Below are 26354 nucleotides of genomic sequence, written 5' to 3'. Positions count from 1 at the left end.
TTATAGCATTTTACGGAAACAGTTTCATAATAAAAATCAAATGATGATGGTGATGATTACAGTATGAATATCGAAGTTGACACTGAGTCATTACATATCGATATCTACTGTTTATTTAAATGATATGCCACCAGCTGGCTGGAAATAAGAGAAGCCGTTTATATATAAATTCTTAACAGATATGAGTAATCATTCAAATGTGTGGTAAGGATTATAATATACTGTAAACAAAAAAAAATAAATAAATAAAGGCAGAACTAACTGAAAATTAAGCAGTACTAAAAGAAAACTCAAAATCTTTATTGAAAATTTAATAGGAAGAAAATTTGAAAAATACATCACTTTATAGAAAAAAATTTAGTTTCCCAAATTTGAAAAAAAAATATTCATTGTATATTTTGAGCGATATTGTTCAGCAAATTTGTTAAAAGTTTAGGGTTGCTACAGACTAACTTTCTAACTCGTAATTCGATATTTTATTGATATACTAGCTGCAGAGGTGTGCCCTCTGCACACCCTTGCAGGTTGGCACGCCCTCCGGGCGGGTTGCCCTGGCGAGCGGCGTCTCGGAATGGTATATTAGGTGTCCAAATTGATTACCTCTTGCGTAAAAATGTTTTCTTAAAATAATTTGTATAATAAATAAGGTAGAAATTTAATACTTAATAATAATAAATTAAGTAGGTAAATCATAAGTAATTTAAAGCATTTAAATTTATTTCTATTATTGTTTACTATTTGATGTGATCCACACGTTTTGCCTATGTATATGTTTAATTGTAACGACGAGGCCAAAACAATGATATATATGATTCTAAATGGATAATCGATGATATTTTCAGTATCGATTTATTTTTATCAAAAATAGTTGTGTTCTAATATCTGCTACGATATTGAATGAAAGAATTACGGTAGCAAAATTTATTACTATTATTTTTTAATAATTTATTATTACTGTTCTTATTTATTGTTTATAAACATTTGCGAAAAATCTTATGATATTTTTATGGGCATTGTTTCTTTTTGCTCTTATTTGTTGGCGTTGCTTCTTCTTACTTATTGTTTATAATTATTAAAAAAAAAAAATCATATGGTTTTTTGAGGGCAGAATGTTCGATCATGTAAGTACATATAAATGCCCTTTAGTAGGGTAGGATTTTTCTAAATACCTTTAGTAGGTAGGTGTACTTTGGTGGTTGGTTTTCAATTAACCACACATTTCAGGAACGGTCGACCTGAGACTGTAAAAGACTACACTTTATTTACATATCATCCTCTGAAGTAATACTTTACGGTGGTTCCGAAGCTAAAAAGAAAAAGAAAAGGAACAGGATTCTTACGTAAAAAATATTACAAGATTTCACGAGAAGCTAACGCCGATCAACCATCTGCTTCTTTGAAACGACAGTCAATAAAAACAAAAAATTATGGACTTTCGTGTCATGAAAATTACCCACAGTAACAAATTGGCTAACTTAAAAGTCTAATAAATTTGTTTGCAAGTATTCACAGCTTTTATTTCATAAATTTCATTTCTATTTAGATACTTTGTATTAATATATATTTGTATTATATTTATAGAATATTTGAATAATAGAGCAAGGTTAAACTATATCATATCTGTAAACACTTGAACTGATGTGTGAAATTATTATTTATCATAATGTACACGGAACTGATATTTACAATACAAAATCAATCATATACATCAGTACTTATATCTGCAAGAGTTTGAATTTTTAAAATTTTAAAGTTAAAGAAAATCTTTAAATCATAAATGTAGTTATGTTTCTCCACTTGAGCGTTTCCCAAGTCGCGAATCTTTCTATTCTGTAGAAAAAATCTGAAATGGACATCACATGACTTCCTTGTACGCCTATTGAATTACATATATTTTTTATTACTTTTTTATTTTTTTAGTATTTAAAAAAATTCTTTTTTTGTTATTATTGAACTATTATTTATTGTGAAATTTGTTTTACAATAAGAGGTTAATAATTATTAAATCAATATATTTAAATTTAAAAAAAAAGTTAAACAAAATAAAATGAAGTTGGATTCGAATCGATGTGTCTTCCCCTTGCAAGATCCAAATATTTCATTAATTAAAATTTTATTTGGCTTTTATTAACAAATTTAATTTTATTTACAAATTAATTTTATTTACAAATGAAAATAAGTATCACGTTGAAAAGCTCTCAATGAGGGCTTACTAATGCAGATAAGAAAAAGTCTAAACCCAATTTTTTGGATTTTGGGCGTTTTTGGTCCAGTCGACTGCAATCAAAAGGAAAGGTGCACAACTAGATGTTACAACAGTCCTAAATTCAACATTGAAACTTTCTACTCCTAATCGTTTTTGAGTTATACGAGACACATAAGTATGTACGTACATGCGTACGTACAGACGTCACGCCGAAACTAATCAAAATAAATTCAGGGATGATCAAGATGGATATTTCCGTTGAAAAGTGAAAACCGAAATTTTTCGCGATTACAATAATTCCATGTGCGCGTACAAGGAAGTAAAAAAAGTAAATTATTGATTTTGATTACAATTGTAATTGAGGTCGGTTCATAGGGTATTTATATAGTTAAAAAAATGACTAAATATATTAGCTGAAAAATGTAGGAAAGTTTTTCTTAGGAAATCTTACCAGCCTTTTGTTTAAACAAAAGGTTTAAGATTCCACAATAACTACTAGACCGATTTCGATGCGTTTTTTTCATTACGTATATATCATTCAAACCATCCGGTTGGACTAGTGATGAACTCGTTATTACAAATCAGCTGATTTCAAAGTCGAGAGTTCTAAGGTTCAAATTAAAATAATGAAATTTACAATTCTATGTAAACAATAAACTTAAAAAAATTCAACTTGTAAAATAACACCAAATTTTTCAATTCGATGATTATTTGATTTTGACTGTTAATAAAATTCAAACAGACATCAAAATCACAGTAAAATTACCGAACAAAATTAAAGTTTAGCACCTTAAAGGAGCTAAATTATTATTTAGCACTAAACATAAATTATTTTCACGATACTAAACGTGGTTCTGATTGGTTTTAAGTTATATATTTAGTTATTTTATATTTAAATGTATTTAAAATGATTACAAAATATTCTTTCATAAAATGTTTTAATGCTTTATAGCATTTCGCCGCGATGAATTTAGTGTAGTGACTTTTTAGCTACAGTTCCATTTATTGATCCGCAACTTACGGAACCAAAAGTTCATCTCAATAGGCATTTTCAAGGAGAACATTCTTCAATTTAAAAAAAAAATTATATTCAATAGAGCTTGCGCAGTAAATTTTCGCGGTTTACGGCCGATATTGGGTGTACTAAGGTTGTAAAAACTTCAAAAGTTCCTAAAAATCGAGATTTATCATTGTTCTGAATTTCATTTTTATATGATGTTTCATTAAAAAAAAAGAAATTTTAAAATCTTTGATAACCAATAACGATGGAAAACAAATGTTTTTTATTTGGCATATGAACAAATAATTAAAAAATGAATCTTTTGGTTATTTCAGAAAAAAAGTTGTGTAGCCGGTTTGCAATAGAAAAATTTGTGCAATATAAATGTGTGGTTTACTGACGCATGAGCAGTCGCATCGAAAAAAGAAAAACATAAAAACCACCCTTGCAAAAAATAAAAAATTTTTGTCGAATTAGATTTTTTTATATACCTATGGAGTTCTTAATCTTGCATTTCAAAGAACTCAACTCCTTTATATATATATATATATATATATATATATATATATATATATATATATATATATATATAAATATACATAATGGGACAAGCGGATTATCGGGAGTATATCTTTTGTATGCAAACGTTAGCCCTTGTACTGCTAATAAAAACGCTGTTTGAATTTTTAAAATTGGTCTTACCGTTTCGGAGGTATAAGTATATTTCAAAAAAGTAACGGATTACCGGATAATGAAATTATCCAGAGTACATCTTTTTTATATAAACGTTAGAACTCACCATGGTAAAAAATAAGCCGTTTGAATTTTTTAAATTGGTCATACCGTCTCGTAGATATAAATGAATTTCAGAATAAGAGAATGACCGGATAACCGGACAAATGGATAATCGAGAGTATAAAAGAAAAACATAAAACCACCCTTGCATAAATAAAAACTTTTTGCCGAATTAGATTTTTTTGTATACCTATGTCCTTAATCTTGCATTTCAAAGAAATCAACTGCTTTTTTTATATACGAGGTCTGCTGAAAAAATACGTAAATTGTTTGAATTGGGCGGGTCCAGTTGGTTGAAGTCAAATCCGCTTGGCGTCGTAATGGTTGTAGAGATCAGCTGATTACAACGCAGTTTTTGATTGCAAATACCATTATTGGTTGCTTAGCTACGCAGTTGTTTGTGAAGTATGTTTTTTCGTTTGGCGGATTTTAGAATGAGTGACTTGAACGAGCAAAGAGTTGCTGTGAAATTTTGTGTTAAACTCGGAAAATCTGCGAGTTAAACTTTGTCGATTGAAGACGATGAGCGTCCTGGACGTTCTTCCACGTCAACTGACGACTCACACGTACACAAAATCAACACCCTGGTTCGAAAAAATCGACGTCTGACCATCAGAGAAGTTCATTGAAGTTCTCAAATGTCTGCGGGATGCTACCCGTCGAAAAAGGGCAGAAATGTGGAAGAGTGGTGACTGGTTTTTTCATCGCGACAACGCTCCAGCCCATTCAGCCCTCAGAACTCGTGAGTTTTTGGCCAAACACTCGATCACTGTTCTTTCCCACCCACCCTACTCACCTGACCGCGTTTCTTGTAACTTCTTCTTGTTGTTCCCCAAACTCAAAAGACCTTTGAAAGGAGGAAGATTTGAGACGATTCCCGAGACTGAGGCAAATGAGACGAAGGAACTGAAGAACATCACAAAAGAAGCTATCTAATGTATCAGGTGGAGATATCTGTGCACATTTACATTAAGTGTGCTCTTACATTTAAATAGGTGATTTATTTAAAAGAAATTTACAGTCTTAGTTGAATGACGAATAATAATCACAACTTATAAAATTTAAAAATTCAATTTTACTTTAATTTTTCAATGGTTAAAAATAATATGGAATGAAATATCTAAGGATTAATCTTTAAGATGTTTAAGAACTGCAGTCGTTAAGTAATTTGAAAGCAACAGGAAGACGAGTATATTTTAAATACTTAAATGGGAAGATGGGAATTCAGATGAGGAAATGGGGTATATGATAGAATGAAAGAACAATGAAAAATTTTTTTTTGCTCAATAACAATTATAATTACAATCGGCTCTCCTGCGAAGCCAAAAGTAAGTTTCATGACAAAGGCACGTGATAAGAAGGTCCTAAAGGAACCCCCAAAATAAAAAATAACACAATAAACAGTTGTAAGCAAACTTAAAGCCAAATATGAAATTTTAAGCTCAGTCATAAATCACAAACCAATAATTTCAGCACCATATAGTCCACAAAACAAACATTAATAACAATTAAGAAAGAAAGAGAAGTAACAAGAAATTAGATACGACACCAATAAACTTGATGGTGTTAGATTCCAAACTGTAACGCAGACCCTAAGTCGAGTACATGGGTTTGTTTCAACCGTCGGACGTCTCTGCTGTTATCGAGTAGATTAATGGTTTACATGATTCTCAAGCCTCTGCAGGTATTTGACAATGCGCTGTCATGCAATCTCACAAATCGATGGAAGCTCCAGGTAATCCTGAATCTCATCATTCCGCGTGAACCACGGTGCTTCGGCAATTACCCTCGCTACTTTGTCTGAAATCGTTGTGTAATTTCCAGATTACTAGTACTAGCGTTCCCCACAATTCCACCCGTACGTCCAGATTGGGCGCGGGACAGTCTTGTAAATTAAGATTTTGTTTGATAACGTGAGGTCTGAGTTCCTCCGTAGCAGCCAATGAAGTTCTGTGTACCTTGTATTTAGCTGTTTCCTCTACATTCTAACGTGACACTTCCAGGTCAAACGCCGATCCAGGTGAAGTCCCAGATACCGCACAGTCTCCGTTAACGGGATCAAAACACCATCGAAGTACACATCGAGACAGTCACCTCTCTGCATGACAAATGTGACGTGCCCTGACTTACCTTGATTAACCTTAATCCTCCACTTTTTCTGTTACACACACACACAATCCAGCGCCATTTGTAGGGTCTGCGAGGCTAGACCAGGGTTTTCATTAACGGCCAGGATAGCAGTGTCATCAGCGAACGTGGCGACGATGCCACGTTCGCTTCCGGAATGTCCGCAGCGAATATGGAATACAACACAGGGCCCAGCACAGAGCCTGAGGGCACCCGATCCAATCTCAAAGAACCTTGAAAATTCGTCATTACATTCATCTGAACAAAACGCCCCTCAAGATAATTCCACACAACTAGAAAGTAGGGTTGAGGGAGTTGTAGCTTTACTTTGTAGAGTAAGCCACGTATCCATACCTTATAATAGGCCTGTTGGATGTCTAAGAACGCCGCCAAGCAGAATTTCTGTCTCTCCAGACACCCACTGATGACTCTATGGGATTATTCGATTGTGGAATGGCCACACCTGAATCCAAACTGATGGTCCGGAATTATCCCCTTACTTTTCAACACTGGTCTAAGCCTGTGCAGTAGTAGCTTCTCAAACAATTTAGATAAGAATGAAAATTGGTGTAGAAAATTATAAAAATAAAAAACCAACTCTTTTAATTCCTAAATAACTTGTTTTGTGAGTATTTATTGTTTTTGACAAGCAGAAATTGTTTCTGACAACAATAAAAATTCATTTAAAAAATTCGTTTTTCTTATTATTATTAGTTTTCTGTAAATACCTACATTTAGGAGTGCACAATAATTAGGGTACATCCAACAGAAATGTTAAAAGACATTTCTAGATTATTACTCCACAACAATTGTGTATTTTGTGGATACATCAGGAATAATAATTATAATTAAAAACACCAATTAAATATATATTTGGTAGATTTAATTCTCTTCTACTTACAACGTATAATTTTATACTTTTTATCGTTAAAATTGCAAACTCCTTTTTTTCATAACTCTAAGGTCTCGCTATTCGTTATAAATTAATGTCATATTTATTTTTGTTTTATTCTCTAATTTGTTGGGGGAAAAAACGAGCAGCAGATATATTAGTATAAAAACATTAACGATATATATGCTATGTAAAAACAGAGGTATTCAAATAAATTGAATTAACCAGATGGTTCCAGTTAGACCGGGTTAAAATATGTGTGATAATTATTATATAAATTAGCCTGCTTTTATAAAACATTTCCTGTTCTAAGTAAATTTATTAACAGTGTTGTTGCGGTGAATGGGTTGCTCACTTTTAAATGAATTTTCAAAATAATACAGCGAGTGGAGGTAAGTTTTTGTTTTATTTTTTTATTGTTGTTATTTATAATAGATACTCTTATTAATTTTATTGTAAGTCAGATAATGTTAGGGTGATTTCTCTTAAGTAATAGAAAATTAATAATGCACATTATTAATGTACATTTTTTTCTCTCCCAATATGTAGAGATTAATAGATATGCAATTTATTATAGTTTTGCTGTATAGTTGCAGATTAAATCATTCATATATTGTATATATACTTTTTTTTTAACTCACTGCATGTATGCTATACGAATAAATAAATAAATATCGATTAAAAATCTGATTTCTTCAGATTGTATATTTCTTTTATTTTTAATGTCCCTTAAAAATACAGAATTCTAGGTTAAAAAATGTTTTATATATATAAGTTTTTTTTTTAAGTTATTGTTCTACTAAATATATGAATAAATACAAGTAAAGAAATAATAATATTTCACCAATTGCTATATTTCGAAAAGGATTGACTTTATTTTGCTAATATATGATTTTTAGCTCATTTAAAAGTTTAATATACTATTACTTCATTACAGAGAAGTTTGCAAAACAAGCAAAAGTGTTAGGAATAAAATAATTTTCATACTCTTAAAAATCAAGATCAAAATTTGTTCTATATACTTTATTTCAACCTATTGCTTTTATAGTTAAATTATTACGTTTTTAATTAAGCGATTGCTATGAGATTGGAAGTAGTTTTAAACTTGCACAAAGGGATTCAATTTTTGTACTATTTAGAATGTATTTTCTGAATACAATCCAAAATAATACAACTGTAATTGTATTTTTTTATTTCTTTTATCAAAAATTATTTAATAGTCTTCAGTTTAATATCAAAATATGAAAAAATTTAAGTTTTCTTTTGTTTAGCTAAAGGGCTAATGAACAAAGTAGTCTATGCCCATAACCCCAAACAAAATAAAATATAACTTTAAAATAATATATATTAAAATAATATTTTTATATTAAAATTAAGAAAATATTTTCTTATTAAGAAGGATGGATTGCATTTGTGCAAATATTTACGCCTTATACTGTTTTAACAAACAAATCTAAATTTTATCTTTGAATAAGAAAATAAGTAAATCATTAGTAAAAGTTAACATACAGATCAGGTGATATATTATATATAGGATAAATATCAGACAGGCACTTCAACCAGTAGGCTTATTGTGAAGTTACCGAACAGAAAAAAGTGTTTAGAGTTCACAAATAGCCCTCCGCAGATTACACTAAAATCCACTAATTATATAGATCCCGGCAAGGAATCAATGTTAAGGGAAAAAAGTATGTGAAGAGAAATATCTATCTACCCTAGGAGAAACTAATGTACTAGACAAACAAATTCAGCCAAAGGAAAGATAAAGACTTCCTAATGAGCGCATATTTCGTTCAAAATCTCACGGGATGTAGCATTTTTATCCGAAATAGGAGCAGAAAGTTAGTATTTAACCAAATTAAATATATGCTACAAAAAAAATTATTTTTCTTCAGAAACTGAAAAGCCACTCGAAAATATTTACAATGTTTATAACAAACTACATCCCTAGATGTGTTTGGGCTGTGGATGTGTCCAACTGAACTGTAAGGTCTTCAACCAGTTCTTCATTGCAGGTGACGTAAGAACATCAGGTAACATTTATTTTTAATTTTATTAGTTCGCTAACTTTTTTATAAATTCTTCGCCAGTTTTTTATAACTGTGTTGAAACGACGAAGGGACGATCATTGTATAAATATATACCAGATGTGGGGGGATAGTACGCCTCAAGTTCATTTCTAAGGGCAACGGGGGCCCAGGTGCTCACCAATCATGTTAATTTGAAACAATATCTGTGTAGGTTCCGTTTGGCAACTGATGAGCTGTGTTTCTGCGGGGAGGTTCAGTTGAACGAACATATGATGTTTGACTGTCCTTCTCTTGGTGAGGGGGGGGGGCAGAACTCGGGCCATCCTGAAACTTAGAAGTTAAGGAAGAAATTAGCCACTCACAAACGGCGAGTCAATGTGATTTGAGCTGCACTGTCGGACCGTGTGGGAATTCCTTGATGCATTTGCGTTGTTCAACCGGTATCAGTAGTTTTTTACGGGGAAAGACTCTTGCCGCACTGCTGTAGGAGGCTACCTTCGAGAAATGGCTGGCCATCAGCCAATAGCTCCAACTACTATAAATGGTGGACATATACTTACTGGGATTTAGCGATCTAGGCGTGGCAACGAACTGCTGTCTTTAGATTTAAGTTGTCGAAATAAATTTTATATTTATGACAGTAATATATTATAGTATTGACGGGGTGAAGCTACCCAATTTTTATTTTAATATATGACAAGTGAATGAATGGCTGGACACAAAGCAAGTGGTGTATTGTACCATGCTTATACCGTTCACGCTATTAGGTTAGCTCTAAGAGCTTGTTAGGAAACTGGTCCCATAAACTGTTTCGAAGTCCAGTAGCCCTTCGTGGTACAAATATTCAGTCTTATGTTTTAGGGCGACCGAATGGGGTGGTGGCGAAAGTAATGCCAGTAAACCAATTGTGATGATAAAAACTGTAATATAAAAAGTTTATTATGCAACAATAATAAAGAACATTTATAAATAACAATTACAAATCGACAATTTTATGCGTAAATTTTTCCTAACATCAATCATTTTATTGCTTAAATAAAATTATTAAAATTTAAAATAAAGGCGTGATAATGAGAGAGGTAGAGTGTGAAATGATAGGATTGAAGATGAAAATGAGTACACATTGTAATATAATTAAGAAATTGTAATCTGTTAAATTATTGTATTTTTATCATGTCGAAATATCATTATGGTACAGAATGTAATTCCCATAATTGAAAAATAAATAACAAGTAAAGTCATAGTATTTTCAAACGTACTCGAAATACGAGTATCCGTGGAACTACCTATCATTTGAAAGAAATTTTATTTAAACAAAAACATAGTAAATAGTTTTTGCTTTAAAAAAGGATTAGAGATTACAAAAATAAAAAAGTATAAACTATTATGATAATGATTAAATAATGATAGATAAGATGTAATTATTTTAACAAGAGATATGTACACACAAAATATGATGACTCAGGCCTTAATATCTTGTCCAAAATAATAAATATTTGTGCAGCCTAATTAGTCGAATAAGCCATTATGACCTCCGTGTGTTGTCATTTGTTCTTTATAATAAGAACAGGAATCCTCATTCAATACGATGTAAGAATTTCTAGCAGATTTGTTTCCAACCAAAATTCGAGGTTTTTTAAATACTATTACACGCGTGTATGGGTATTTTTATAGTATGCTCTTGTGTGAGGCTACCAGCATTCTTGGAAAGGTTCATCCAGCAAATTTAAGAGAAGATAAAGGGTACTATGTAGAAACTGTGAAAGATAAATAACAAGTGGTATTTAGGTGAGAATCTCATAGTTTGTAAAATACCATCAGAGGGTACTATGCTATCTTATATTCTGCTGTTCCTAATTCAGTTGAATTTCCCGGTTGAATTCAGTTGAACTACCATCAGGGGTTAATATTTCTTCAAATTTTATACAACAACAACGGTTGCTTCGGCTCTATCTAACACAGAAATTTTTCACAGTATTTATAGAGATTTGAATCAGCTACTGATGAATCTTGTCCCTGTGAAGGAATGGTCCAATCGATCCTTCGTCTTATGTTCAAGCTTTTGGTTGGAGCACAGATTGTATCCAAACCCATTTTCAAAATTACAGGGGAAATCGTCCTCTACGTCTATCCCCGATACGAGGTCGAACGTTCACGAACTGTTAGGGAACTTGAGAGAATACATTCCTTTCTGGATCTCCGTATTAACTCTATGATTCGCGAGGAGTGGTCTATAGTGGATGGTTTTCCCCGCGCCCTTGCGGTATGTAGGTCTGCAGAGGGAGTTTAATAGAGATACTCGACCGTGGCTGGATCCCGGGTGGCTAGGGTTCCGCTTTGGCATCGTGCCACGGTTATATTAGTATTTTTTTGTGATTCGATTTGGAGCTCCCACTGGTGGGGGTGTTCTTCTCTGGATACTGCTTTGGTGGTATGCAGGGGAGTCTTGGCGGCGGTCTGAGAAAGATGGTGAATGTCACGCGGGACTCCGTAATGGCACTGTGCGGGAGTATGCGTTAATTCTCCTCTCCCGGGCAGACCGGAGCGGAGTCAGATAGAAACTCATTTTGAGTATTAAGCGGGGTTCTTAAGGGAACTAGTTATAAATTTCGATGTATAAAAATTTAGTGGGAAAGTTTGTTGTTGAGGTTATTAGTACGGATCTGAGACATTCAGAAAATGGCTCTTTAATAGTTAGGTCTAGGCGCGGGGTCTTCGTTCCGCGGTTAGGCTTCTAGCTTAGTTCCTGAGGGCGACGTGGTAGCTGCAGGTGTCCGTTGTCTTCATTCTGAAGGCATAAACACGAAAAACTATCTCGGGGTGAACTTTACCGATGCAGATGTCCCTCGGGGCCTGGACTGGAAGCTGTGGTGCGCAATCAGTTTGAGGGCGAGAAGATGTCCTCCGTTAAAGCTACTACTTGCTAGGAACGGAGGGGGTGGTGTAGCGACGGGACACGCTACGAGGTGGGATCTTTTCCCCTCGGGGGGGAATCGAGATGGTGGGGGTGGCCGCGCCGCTGGGATATGTTAACCTGTGTTACCGGGGCCGTGGCTTCCTTCCGCCGGTGGCGGTCGTGATCGTGACTTGGTAATGCCACGCGAGACATCATGATGGGACCACTTGGTGGTGCGAGCTTTGTCCCCGGCTCCTGCGCGGACCGAAATGATTTTGCGTTCCCCTTGTTAGGTGACCAAAATTGGTCGACTTAATTGGGTGTAGGTCTGAATTTCTATGCTGTGTAAAAAAAAAATTTGATTGGTCGAGTGTAGCACTGATTTAATTTTAAACTCGTTCGTTTTCTGAGGCATTCATAATCACGAACGGTGTTGTCAAATTTGGATTAGGCGCGTGGTTCGTGCTTCCGCGGTATCGGTCAGTTAGTTTGAGGGAATCATGTTAGGTTGCGTATGAAGATGTCCGTTTGAGGCCTACGTGAAGGCAAAGTTTTTATTTTATTTTACTGATGCAAATGTCTGCCGAGGCATTTACATCGAAACCTGGCTGATGACTGTGAGATGTAATCAGTTAGAGGGTCTAAAGACGACCTCCGGTAAAGCCCCTCAGGGCTTGGAACGGTGGCGACCGGTAACGTTACAAGATCTTCCCCCTAATGTCTCTTCCCCCTAGGTGATCCAGTGGATCACCTGACAGTTATACAAAATCCAATAACTGAATGGTACCGCTTACGGTGCTATCAAACTGATAAAATTTCAATAGAATTCTGAGTGAATGATAGGATGACTCGGGTAACCTCAATCAAGCCTTTCAATAAAGGGAATTTATCTCCATATTATTTTTACATTTAAGTTTAACACAAGAAGGAAACGGCCGATCTCCATGGCAGAGTGGTAGCGTCTCAGCCTTTCATCCTGAAGTCCTAGAATCCAATCCCGTTCAGGTGTAGGGCTTTTCATACTCTACAAATTTCCATTCTCATACGGCAAAATGACCAAAGCAGTCGATGCCAGCCATCTCATTAAAACAGGAGAATTTTGCAACAAAATTTTGATTTTAATAGAATCTTATAAATAGGTGGTATCTCTCTTGTAATATTTATATTATACAAAGTTTGTTTAGTTTATTGTTTTATTAAAATCTTCTTCTTCTGATTTAATAATAATAAATTTCTTGAAATAGATTTATGATCAATAATGTTAGATGGGTGAAGGAGAAAGACATAATAACAAATCGATAACCGATTACTTTAAGATCGAAAATAGAAATAACTGCGTTACTAGTTTGAAATTATCTAGTATTATTTTTTTATGATTGAATGATCTTTTTTTTACCGAAGATTATAGATTTGTAGATATAGTCGTCATATGCATGGATATACCGGATTTTAAAAAAATTATTGTAAATCCATCTGCATTAATCATATTTAACATCAGAATATTTTTTAACCTGAAAACGGGTTTTGATTTTGAAGTGACCCAAATATGTAAAATTTTATTTTAGACGGATATATACAAAATCATAATAAATATTTACTATTAATTCCAAGCTTAGAGACCAATTATGACGCTTCAAAACTGAAGGATGGTTTTGTTTAAAACGCAATTCGATTGATCATCCTACAAAACTTTATCTCAAATTCACGAACACCAAAAAATTTATGGTATGGAGAACCAACATTAATACTTATCTGAGAGATACGCAGTGGAATATCTACCTGAAAAAATTGTCATATTAAAATACGAAATATTAACTGAAGTCTGTGATTCTTTTTTGGATTTTTTCATGAATAATTTACCATAGGAAGCTGAAAGGTTTGTTTGCAAAAATTTACTTAATGAAATTCATAGTGTGCTAAACGAATGGTCTGATCAACATTCCAATATAGAAATATCTATGAAATTGAAAGACGAGATACTTACTTTTGTTATTGTTATTTGTATATATATATATATACTTATGTTATTTTTTTATTTCTTTAAAAGGTTTTGAACCACATTATAATGACTAAACCATCAGACGTGTTGTGTTAAAATGGTATGTTTGTTTTATTATTTCGTAATTCTGTTGCCTCAAAATGGAAGCACTGATTTTTACATAAACAACATTTTTTTTAGACTACCAATTCTATTCAATTACTCCAGTGACAATAATACCTCAAATTATGAAAAAGATTTATGCTTGGGTAATCAAATAAAAAGAAGAAAATTACATTTTTTTATAAATATATTTCTAAACCCATGCTAAATGTAAACAATTCTGTAACCAACTTAAAGAAATAAAGGGGTTCTGAATTCGACCTGTTTCTTTTAACTTCCTTGTACGAAGGGAAGTACTGTGATCACTAAAAATTTCGGTTTCCAGATTTCAACAGAAATATCCATTTTGACCATCTCTGAATCGATTTTGACTAGTTTCGGCATGACGTCTGTACGTACGATGTTCGTATGTATCTCGCATAACACAAACACGATTAGCCGCAGGATGCTGAAATTTTGGATTTAGAACTATTGTAACATTTAGTTGTGCACCTCCCCTTTTGATTGCAATCGACTTGACCAAAAGTGTCCAAAAAAGCGCAAAATCCAAAAAATTTAGATTTTATACTTTTTCTTAACTGCAGTAATAAGACCCCATTGAGAGCTTTTCAATGATATAACATAAGTGGTGCTTATTTTCATTGGTTCCAGAGTTAGAGCCAAATAAAATTTTAATTAATGAAATATTTGGATCTTACAAGGGGAATCTTCTTTTTTTTAACTTTTTTCTTTAAATTTAAATATATTGATTTATTAGTAATTAATTATTAACCTCTGATTATAAAAAAAGTTTTACAGTAAATAATAATTACAATAAAAAAAATAAAAAAATATCAAAAGTTATTAATGAAATAAAATGTACTTTTCAATTAAAATAAAATGTGTGTATGTAATTTAATAAGCGTATAAGGAAGTCGTGTGGTGTCCAAATCAGAGTTTTTTAATATGTGTTCTAGCCTTACTCTTCACCAAATGAACCCAGGTCTATGTTTTTATAAATTTCGTAGACGTGCTTCCTTCGGTGGTCAAAGTTATTTAATTTAAAAAGAACAACAATTTTTTTAATCTAAAATAGATTAATTTGAAAACTTTATAAACAAGAAACTACATAATTCAATTTTAATATTTTTTTCTTGCCATCATATTTGTTTAGTATTAAGTTATAGCATTATTAAAAATTGTCCGTTGTAATTCTGATATTAAAAACATTTTCGCGAGAAAATTAAAAAAAACTAAATCATAGAATTTAGGTAAAAAAATAATACACATTACTGTAATCTAGAAAATTTCATGCTTGATGCGTCGTCTCGTAGATCCTAAATTTACGTAACCTGAATCCCAAAGAGTATTAGATCTTTCTCTTCTTAACCTTAGCTGTCTGCATTTCTTTTCTAGTTTTATTATTTCTATTTTATTAAGTCGAAGTTTCCTAGCCATTCCGATAATTGCAAACAACTTTTTTAATTTTTACGTTGAAATTAACTGAAAAGCTAAAGAATCTATTATTATTATTTAGTATTAGTGTGTGTGTGTGTGTGTGTGTGCGCGCGCGCGCGCGCCCCCATACACCCGTAAACATACACACACAAGTATGTATGTATGTATATATATATATATATATATATATATATATATATATATATATAAAGTTTGAAAAGTGTGATGGTAGTTTGAAAACCTGATTCGAATGTTAGGAGATCTGGGATTTATGCAAAAGCTTTAAGTTAAATTGTGTCATGCATATTATTTTAAACCGAAATAATCAATACTAATCCAGCCAGATGTATTTAACGAAGTTCAACAGTTCCTTTATAACGCACAAATAAACAGTTAAACCAGACAAACAGATATAAATCGAAATTATCTGCTATTTTTTTTCAATGCTGTATAAAGTTAATGCCATGAAAATTTTTTATTTAGAACAACACATAATTAAAATATCATGTGTTTTATATAATTTAATTTAATTATTGTAATTTGCATTTAAAACGAATTTCATGACATAATGAAGTAGGATGTACGAATAAAGGATAATTCAATAAATTATAGAATAATTTAATATAAGATAAATTAAGGAAAGTACATTACACGCAAACAAATACATCCCTATAAACTAATCCTGCAATTAATTGATTTAATTAACTAGTATCAAGGTTTATTTGAATTATTCATATTCCCATAGTTACATCACGGAATACAATTCAATTGGTTTCCATCTTCACTGTAGAGAAAAATATATGAACAATCAGACAGCTAATAACTTATAAGAATTCAACCATATGAACAGCAATATTATTTATCATAAAAATAATAGTTGTAGTCAAGCTGACAAGACACTCCAAAAATTCACCATTCCCAAAAATTGCATAGCTATTCCCTTGATAAAAATGTGATGTTAGGTTTATTAGGCAAAATGAGAGACGAAGTGGTTTTCCATTGCCTTCCTCAGATCTGAATATTTTTAAATTTCATCAAACCAAGGTCAACGAAATTCAGGGGATAGTTAACCTTGAAACCGATAGTTACACCAAAAGCTCTTCTACATCATTACACCGAGACTAAATAACTCCCGACTACAACTTTTTGCGTCACTTGCGCTGGAAAGACAAAGATATCTTAATATAACTCTTTTGTAAGGCAGATAATAAATTATAGGTATTCAGAATAACGCTACATAGTACGGACAACCATACTATGGTTGTCCATAGTATGGGATCCATATGGGATTGGCCATAGTATGGCCAACCGTGCAAAGGGTTGATTCAGAGAATAAGCGTACGATTGTACAACCACCTGCAGACTCGTGCTGGAAAACCAACCAAAGTTTCTAATGCCACTGGTAAGTTATTAGCTCTTACTGACTGGTATATAACATCAAAATATTCATTGTACAACCAAAAAAAGTTTTGGACTTGTGGAAATAATGCTGTCCTTATCATTTAAAGCACGCACAAAGCTGCAATTCAAACCAGGTTTGTCTGGTGTCTTACCATATTTGACTTGATTGGTGAACTGAGGCCTCTACAGTCAGATCTGGATACCACACGTAGCGAGGTAAGAGTAACAGCATTGATGGGATTAGATGATTAGGCCGTATCCATAGCTTCTAGGGAGTCACGAATCAGGTTCCTTTACAAAATCCGGCTTACTAACGGGAGCAGCAGATTAAATAAGGGAGGCTTTATTCACGTCTCCCTTAAGTCAGTAAGCCAGACACTGACTACACCACTGAAAATTCCGAAGGATGTAAGTCAACATGTTGACTTACAGCAACATGTAAGTCAGCATACCAATGTAATAGCTATTGCTGGATTCGTCAGATACGGTACTACAAGAGGAGATGACTGGTATTCAAAAGTAGGAAAGAGGTTGCAGTATTATAACCTCGGTAAATTGACCTTGAAATTCAAATCGGGCAATGTTCACTAATTAATAAATAAAAAATTAAAATAATGACTCTTTGTAAATTAAAACTGATTGTGAAAGAAGTAAGCACTGTCAAAAGTAATATTGTTTTATTAGTAATATTGTAATATTCTATCAAAGCCATTAGGCATGTATATCTATGACTGCCGACAAGGTAATTCCACTATATCTGTTTTTTTTTTTAACCTCCGGGTCCACTGTTATGTATAACTTCAGAGGATGAGATGAATGATTTATACCATGTGTGAAAATGCCATGCCTGACCGGGATTCGAACCCGGGACTTCCGGATTTAAGGTCGAGGTGCTACAACTCCACCACGGAGGCTGGCACTATTATTTGTTTGGTATTTTAACCTAACGTTTGTTAACAAAAAACTACAAAAGAATAAGAATATATTAAAAACTCGTAAGATTAAATATTTAATAGCGTTCTGAGAAGGTACTAAGAATGTAAGTCGTAACCGCTGAAAAGCAGCCTAGAAATGTGGGTGACGGTATTCCACCATGAGGGTTGACGAAAAATTCATGCGTAAGCCACCAGCTTACAGTAGAACTTTTCACTTCTACACCTCTTCATTTAATCAAATAAAAAAGCTACAGTCAATTTGAAACCGAAGTTTTTAAGAAAAATCAATAAAAAAACGCCGTTTCGCCTGACAGGCACGAGGAATCTTAATGAAAATTTGATAGTCAGAAATCCACTCATTTCGATCGGTCAATTATAGGTTTTCGTTACCATATTATGAAAAAAAAACAGTTTTAAAAAATTATATAAATTTTTAGACGTAATTGTGAATTAACTAATAAAATTAATTAAAAAAATTTGAATTGAACTTCACTTTATAGAAAATACACAAATATGAAAATTAGATTAAGTAATTTTAAATACATTTAAACTCGATAGATTCATTATGTAAATAAATATAAATTATTTTGATAAATAATTTTAAACTGGTTTTGAAAACAAAGGAAATAAAAGACTACATCTTATATCAACAATAAATACGATTAAAATATTGATTTCACAACATTTAAAAATGTTGAATTCTCATGAATAAGATAAACTATTAATTTATTTTCTATAAATTATTACACATGGTGTAGCCAGTTTATTCGTTCGATAAATCTGGTATTATGTAAAAGAAAGAACTGGTTGTATAGGTTTTTTTTACGTAAACTCAGTTTTTAAAATACTCAATCATCGACATTGAGGCAATAGTTGTAACTAATAAAAATATGTGAATTTAATATATGGTTTAAGGTGTTTAAAAAATAATAATAGACGAAGAACATCGACAAAAATAATCCTGACCGTAATTATCAAATCCAAAAAAATTACAATGAAATAGTAAACCGTACGGTAAGAGCAGATATCATTTCTTCCGCTTAAAAAACAAAAATTTCTGTATTTTAAATAAAACTGTTTTCAACAAAATGATGCTGACATCAAAAAAGGTAAGACTACATTTCTATTATCAAAATCTGTTACTAACTTAGAATTTTCTTTTAAAAAAAAATGCATGTTAAATATACGTAATAGACAATAGATATACAGTAAGAGATAATAAACAAGGTTTAAGCGTTCCGTATAATAAGAAAAAAAAAGAAAAATTCGTTAGAAAACTCTGGCCCGATTTCATTTATTAAATAACGAATAATCATAAAAATTGCATTATATCTGTAACTGTGAAATGTATTACACGAAAATGAAATCGGGCCGGTAAGTTTTGTAATAAATTTTTATTTATTTATTTATTTTTTTTTTTTGCTTACTATATGAAACGCTTTAACATTGTTTATTATCTATTATCCATTACATATAATTAACATGTATTTTTTTTTTTAAAGAAAATTCTAAATTAATAACAGATTTTGATAATAGAAATGTAGTTTCTTACATTTTTTTATATCAATATCGTTTTGTTAAAAACAGTTTTATTTATATTACAGAAATTTTTGTTTTTTGAGTGGAAGTGATTATATCTTTCTTTCTTTCTTTTTCCTGTTTAGCCTCCGGGAATTACCAACCAGGTATTACTTCAGAGGATGAATAAGGATGATATGTATGAGTGTAAATGAGTCTTGTACAGTCTCAGTTTGACCGTTCCTGAGATGTGTGGTTAATTGAAACCCAACCACCAAAGAACACCGGTATCCACGATCTAGTATTCAAATCCGTGTAAAAATAACTGACTTTATTAGGACTTGAACGCTAAAACTATCGAGCTCTAAATCAGCTGATTTGGGAAGACGCTTTCACCACTAGACCAACCCGGTGGGCTAAGAGATGATATCTGCGAGACTCTTACTGTACGGTTTAGAATTTAATTGTATTTTTTTTTATATCACTGCGTTTTGTTAGATTATTTTATTTATTTATTATTTTTTTTATGAATTACTGATTCTTATCTTATGGATTTATGATTAATATTTATTGCCTTAGAACAAACAAATTGAATTTCACGTCTAATTTTTTGGTTGATAGTCATATCACTTCATGCCATATATTTCCTTTTGTAATAAAACTTGTATAGTGACCTTTACGAATCGAAAATCCGTGATGTAATATTGCACTTATTACTTCGTAAGTGTAACCCTCGATATATATCGTTAAATTTGATTTTACTAATCGAATTCATTTTTGTTTTATTTATTCCGTTTTTAATAAAACTAGTATAATCTCTTGTAAACTAATACTTTTATTTTTTTTTTTTAAAGAAATGATGGGAATTCAAAAATTCTTTCACCCTCCTTTCCTTCCACTTACATAACACCATTTACTATTAAAACAAGCTGTAATATATTTTATTTTAAATTTTATTATTTGAAGTTCATTATCAAGTTTTTGTACGCTACCTAGTACTATCAAGTACTGCTATCTAGCGGTGCGATTCGTAAAGGTACATTAAAAAAAATGAATAAAATGACGTATTCGAATCCCATGGTTCATTTAATTGGAAAAAATCGTTTTCTAACAAAATTCGAGATATGCTTAGAACGTATTCTTTATTACTAATCTAATTGAGCTGAAATATAATGTTTTTACGCTTATTTTTCCCCATTTTCATTTCACTGTTAGGTTAGGTCTTGTTTATAACTGTAAACATAGTTCGTTGACTTCGTTGCCTCTCACAGACGAAGTTCTAACGAACTCCGTGATAATGAAGGAGTTACATAATTAAATAATTGTAAATTTTTATATAATTAATTAAATATTTATAAAATCCATTATTTGTAAACAGAGTTTTACAGGTTTAAGGCTTTTCTTATTGAAATTTTCAGTTTCAGGTCTGAATATTATTAGGGCTTTAGCGGCCTAAATATCCTGATATACAATAATTTATTCCTCACTTTTCCGTATAAGTGCGGCAAGTATTCTTGTTATTCTTGGGAATAGCTATATAATATTTATGAATGACTTGTGTCATAATTTATGACTCTAAATTACGTAAAACAATTTTCTACAGTATTGTTATTAATTTTAGAATATTTTTATTTGTCTATTTATAACTGATTACCGTTACAATTTGAATGGAACATTCCAATTTCGTTATCCAAAAATTGATATCCTATAAAGCATTTAAAAAATCCGTCTGGACGTGACACCATTACTCAAGGGTACATTCGTTTCCAATTTTATGTTTAGCATGTACAATGTGTTTTCAGAGTATTAACACCAAATGAAACTCATCAATATAATTATTAAATCGTCGCAAAACATTTTTACATCACTATTAATAAGCAATAATAACAATGTAAGATTTTTCCCTCATTTGTGGAAAAAATCGATGAAACAGAAACCCATAATTTTTCATTACAGCAATCCAATGCTATCATCAGTGTCCGTCCTCCTTCACTGAATTTATTTCCTTATAAAAGAACAACCCTGTACAGTTTCATTGAAATCCTTTCACTTGTTTCCGTGTTATCGTTCGGAAAATGAATAACATAAAAACCTGAATTACTGAGATGGTAAAATTACCATACCGACCTCACTTTAACTAATCCGACCTCACTTTTGGTTAATTAAATAATCAAGAACGTTTTTAAATAATGCATATTTATAAATTATTAATTAAACCAATAAATACTATAAAATAAATGTATGCTAAATTTAGAAGGTTGCAAATAATGAAATTACTAACTGGGAAAATAAAACAACTAAAAATCCTTGCGTTTAGCAATAGGAATAAAAAAATAATTAAAATATATATTGCGACTAATAATTAATTACCTTATCCGATGATGGTAGCCGCATTACAGCTCATTAAATTCTATTGTAATAGTATACATACAACAAATAACATTTATATAAAGAAATATAAACGTTAGCAAAGTTCAATAAACTTGCAAAAATTTAAACAGCAATGTATAAAAAAAAGTATTACGAAATATATGACTTATTTATCTATTTTACGAAATAGTTATGTCAAAATTACATATAACAAGCCTTATGGTTAATTACGAAAATATAGTTGAATGATGTCTACATTTATAAATAACTTTCAAATAACCAAAGATTATTTTTAACGTAATAGGCAGCTGTATCTTTATCGATGAGTTTGAAAATAAGTAACTCCATAATAATGTTAAAAAACTGAGAATGGCATTTTAATTTTAATCAGCTTTCTGTTAATTTTTTTCTTTTTTTCCTTACTCCCCCGGCTGGACATACATTTAAGTAAAACTTAGCCCAGGGGAGTGTCCTTTATTTACTCTAAGGGGCCTCCCCACCTACCGGCAGTAAGTCCGGCATGACAGGTCAGCCCCCCGGTTGGATCTTTTCATTCTTTATTGCCCACTCTAATGGAGGTACTCCATTACTGGATTCCCCCCACCGGTATCGGTTCTTTTGGTTAGTATCCCTAGCCTAGTCTCCCTTGGAGCTCTCAATCGATCATCGGAACCGGCAGACCTCGGTATGCCGGCTCTCTCGATTGGAGCTGTCCACCCAACCCTACACTAAAACACTCTTCTTGTACCTTCCGTATATTTGCATCGAAGCACCTCCCTCGAGTATTCCTCCACTTCCTCCAGTTACTCTGCGACGTCAGCATATACGGGCTATATCCTCCGGTTCTAAATCTGCAATCAGCCCGACTACGTTTTTCAATCCATTTCTCACACTTTATGAGGATGTGCTCAACAGATTCCCGTTCAGCACAATACATACACTCAGGCGACTCTCTCCTCCCAGTTCTATACAAATACACTTCAAAATTACCGTGGCCAAATAACATTTCAGTCAGGTAAAAACTCGTCTCACCAAACCTTCTATTATACCATATTCTTAAATCGGGAATTAATCTTCTCGTCCACCCACCTTTGACACCCAAGTTCCATCTGTCATGCCACACTCTTAGTGCTTCATTTCTACCTTCAGCACTGTCACCGCCTTCATACTTACGGACACGCTCAAAAACCAAAAGCTATATGGGAGGAGTCCCGGCTAGTACACATACCGCGTCATAAGAAGCCGTCCGATAATCTGCCACCACACCTAACTCTTCGATGAATTCTGTTTAGTCTGATTCGGTTCCTCTGTATACCAACTGCATCCTTCCAAACAGGCGCGGCATATAACGTAATGGAAGAAGCCGCCGACAAAATGGCTCGACGTTTGGGCGCCCGCGATGTAACCTGTGAAATCGGTTTATGAAATTGTATAAATTCATTTTTCAACATGTCTTGTGAAAATGAATTTTCATTTTTGTCAACGATTCTTTCATTACAGCTTTTATACCAGATAATTTAGGAGCTTTATTAATTTCTTTGTTATAATAAGAAATATTATTCATTACAACACTTTTAGGTGGTAAATTTGGAATTATTTTTTCTTTAACCACCGTTCATAATTACCAAAATTCATATTACTTTGATAATCACCGGTGGTTTGATTTGATTTATACGAGGGTTATTTTTTTTCAAGGTCCGATCGGTCGCGAAATAAAAACCGCGCGCAAAAATCGGATGAACCTTTGCGCATATGTGTTGCGCAGCGTCTCTAGTATGGCCTTCAATCACTCCGCGTCACTTCGTTTAGTTCTGAACACGCAGCTAGCACCTAAACATGTCTACAACAATATCATCTCCACCAAGTGTGAAATGCGTGCGGTAATTCGATTTCTTCAGGCTGAGGGGTGTAATGCAGCTGAAATTCATCGACGAATAAGTAATGTGTACGGGGAAACTTCAGTGAGTGACAGCAAAGTGTGACAATGGTGCAGGAACTTTAAAGCAGGCCGTACAGATGTTCACGATGCAGGCGGTCAGGGAAGGAAGCGAGTGTCAACCGATGATCTCCTCGTTGGGCGAGTGGATGAGGCAAGTGTTTGATCCCCCACCATACAGCCCGGACTTGGCTCCATCCAATTTTCACCTCTTCGCTCACATGAAACGCTGGCTAGAAGGACAACATTTTGGCACAGACATCGAGCTGCAGACCAGCTTAGAAACATGGCTGAAAACACAGGCGGCTCCGTTCTATGACGAGGGTATTGGAAAGTTGGTACCACGCTACGACAAATGTCTTAATCGGAGTGGCGACTATGTAGGGAAATAGCGTAACTATGTAAGTTCTTGTTACAAATAAATTTTTTTTTATTTTCACTGTGGTTTTAATTTCGTGACCGATCGGACCTTGAAAAAAAATAACCCTCGTAATTAACGATGCATTTGTTACAAAACTATTTATACTTCCTGCGTGGATTATAACTAATCTTTGGTCCTTTGATATAGGAGAAGTAAAATCTTCAGGTGAGTTGTCATGCCAGTTTTTTGGTCCGGTGTGGTTATTATGGAGCCTCGTCAGTGTAAATAATAGGTTTATTTTCTCGTCGGTTTCATTGTAAATGAGTTAAATATTGTGTGCGTTTTAATGATATATCGTGTGTTTCAATTAATATTTTAAGGTTAATTTTTGTTTTTACCCAATGAAATTCCAGTTCTTTTAAAATTTTATTAAGACTATTTTTCCCTCCCTGAAGATTAATAGATTCTCCTAAAATTGGTAACAAATTTTTTAAAGTGGGTACAATCTTTTTTTCAACGTAAAAATGATGTGCTGTACGCCTGATTATGCATTTATCGAAGTCACCAATGTTCGTTATTCCTTTGGTACGTTGTTTTTTACCTGTAGTACTAAAAGCCGTATTTTTTTCACCAATTTCCTTTGACTCTTTTTGTTATTTTACAAATGGATCGTTTTAAATGCCTATGGATTTTGACACGCGTTCACGAACTTTGTTTCCATCTATTAAAAATCTTCCAACGTCTGCTTCTTTCTTCACAAACTCATACACATTTGTCAATATTTCTCTAGCTTGACAACGAAGAGTTTTGTGGAGTACGGTTAATTTTTTAGGGGGTATATTTACAATTTGATATAAATAGAATACATTTATGTTAGAAAAACGTACAATATAAAATATACAATTTTTAACACAATATTAATATAATTAACACGGTAATTCGCGTCTCACTTCTTTTGCTGACTACACAAGCACCGACGATGTCCGCAAGAAGCCAGTTACCAAATGAAATGCGCACACTCTACTATTGCTAGCCTGAAACGAAAGGCCTGAGTATAATTAAAAATATTTGCAGTATAGACTGATTTAATATTCCTTATGGGAATAACAAATACTGTTGTTATACGTTCAATCATCTACAGTGACTTTGTTAACAAAAGGGGAAAAATAACAATATTTTTTTACTGTTTCAGTTTTCCAACCTGGTGCACGTGGCACATACAAATCTAAATGCAAATTATTATTTTTATTGTTGTTATTTTTAACGAAATTCTTTCCCATCATAAAATATCTTTCAACATAATTAATTAAAGTTCTATATCATTTCTAGTAGAAATCATCAGCACAGTAATAATGGTTGGTTTTAAATTAAATGAAATCTAAAATAGAATACCACAAACACATTTGGTATTTGTGGTTTTTTAATAACAAACAATGACCGTGTAAAAAATTCACTATCGATTCAATAGTTCAATATGGCTGTATACTATTTTTTTAAGATAAAGTTATAAATTAATTCATAAAACATTCTTTTATCTTTTAACAAAAGAGTTACATTACAGTAGCGACTGATAAAATTTAAGTTGTTCTCAGAGAGACTCATTATAACGAATAAATATAAATAATATATGTATGTAGCCGTGTATAAAATTACAAGTATATTCACTTAAATTTGTTATAGAGAAAATGATAAGGAAAAAAATCAAAATATTATCGAAAAAAAAAAATGTATAAAAAATCGTTCTGATAAGGCCACTTAAAACTAAAAATTATCAGCCGACAAAAATAATAGAAACAATTTCTTTTTTTATTTAGTTTTTTTTTTAAGTTTTGGAACATCCATTACTGTTGTCATTAGAGCCTTGCCACATAAAAAAAATAAAAAAATTCTTTTTCATCCCAATAAAAAATACTAGCTATATAGTCAGAAACTAGTCTTGTAAAGGCCCTTGCTATTTAAAAAACATTGTAACCATTTCTGTCGAAATTTTGTAAACAGAAAAACTATCAAAAAACACTTCGCTGTCACATAAAAATTGGTTAGCTTCGTATTTCTCCCGCTACCACCCCATTCGGTCGCCCTAAAGCATACGACCAAATGCCTGTACCACAAACGGCTACTGACTCTCAAACAGTTTAGCGACTAGTGTCCTAAGTAGTTCCTAGAGCTTACCTAACAGCGTGATCGGACTAAGCGCGGTGCCATACACCACCGGCTTACGTTTCTCAACCGCTCACTTGTCATATATTTGCTAAAATGGGTAGGCGCACCCCGTCAACAACTAAAAATATATATGACAACCACAAATTAAAATTCATATGAATCAGGTGAATTGCAAGGCTTATCCCT

General features: G+C 32.6%; 1 protein-coding gene across 2 annotated transcripts in view; it reads left to right on the top strand.

Annotated features, from left to right (window-relative positions):
* The first annotated feature begins 7265 nt into the window (after nucleotides 1-7265).
* Nucleotides 7266-26354, top strand: part of LOC142322381 (excitatory amino acid transporter 1-like) — a 138327-nt gene continuing 119238 nt past the window's right edge. For both annotated transcript variants that reach the window (XM_075361401.1, XM_075361400.1), the window contains exon 1: nucleotides 7266-7412. In XM_075361401.1, the coding sequence (XP_075217516.1) occupies nucleotides 7382-7412 (31 nt within the window). In that variant the 5' untranslated portion in view covers nucleotides 7266-7381. The remainder of the gene's footprint in view (nucleotides 7413-26354) is intronic.

This window comes from Lycorma delicatula, chromosome 3, assembly GCF_047948215.1.
Source record: "Lycorma delicatula isolate Av1 chromosome 3, ASM4794821v1, whole genome shotgun sequence".
Lineage (NCBI taxonomy): Eukaryota > Metazoa > Arthropoda > Insecta > Hemiptera > Fulgoridae > Lycorma > Lycorma delicatula.
Note: the sequence above shows the minus strand (reverse complement) of the source record. Positions and strands in the feature narration are given on the sequence as shown.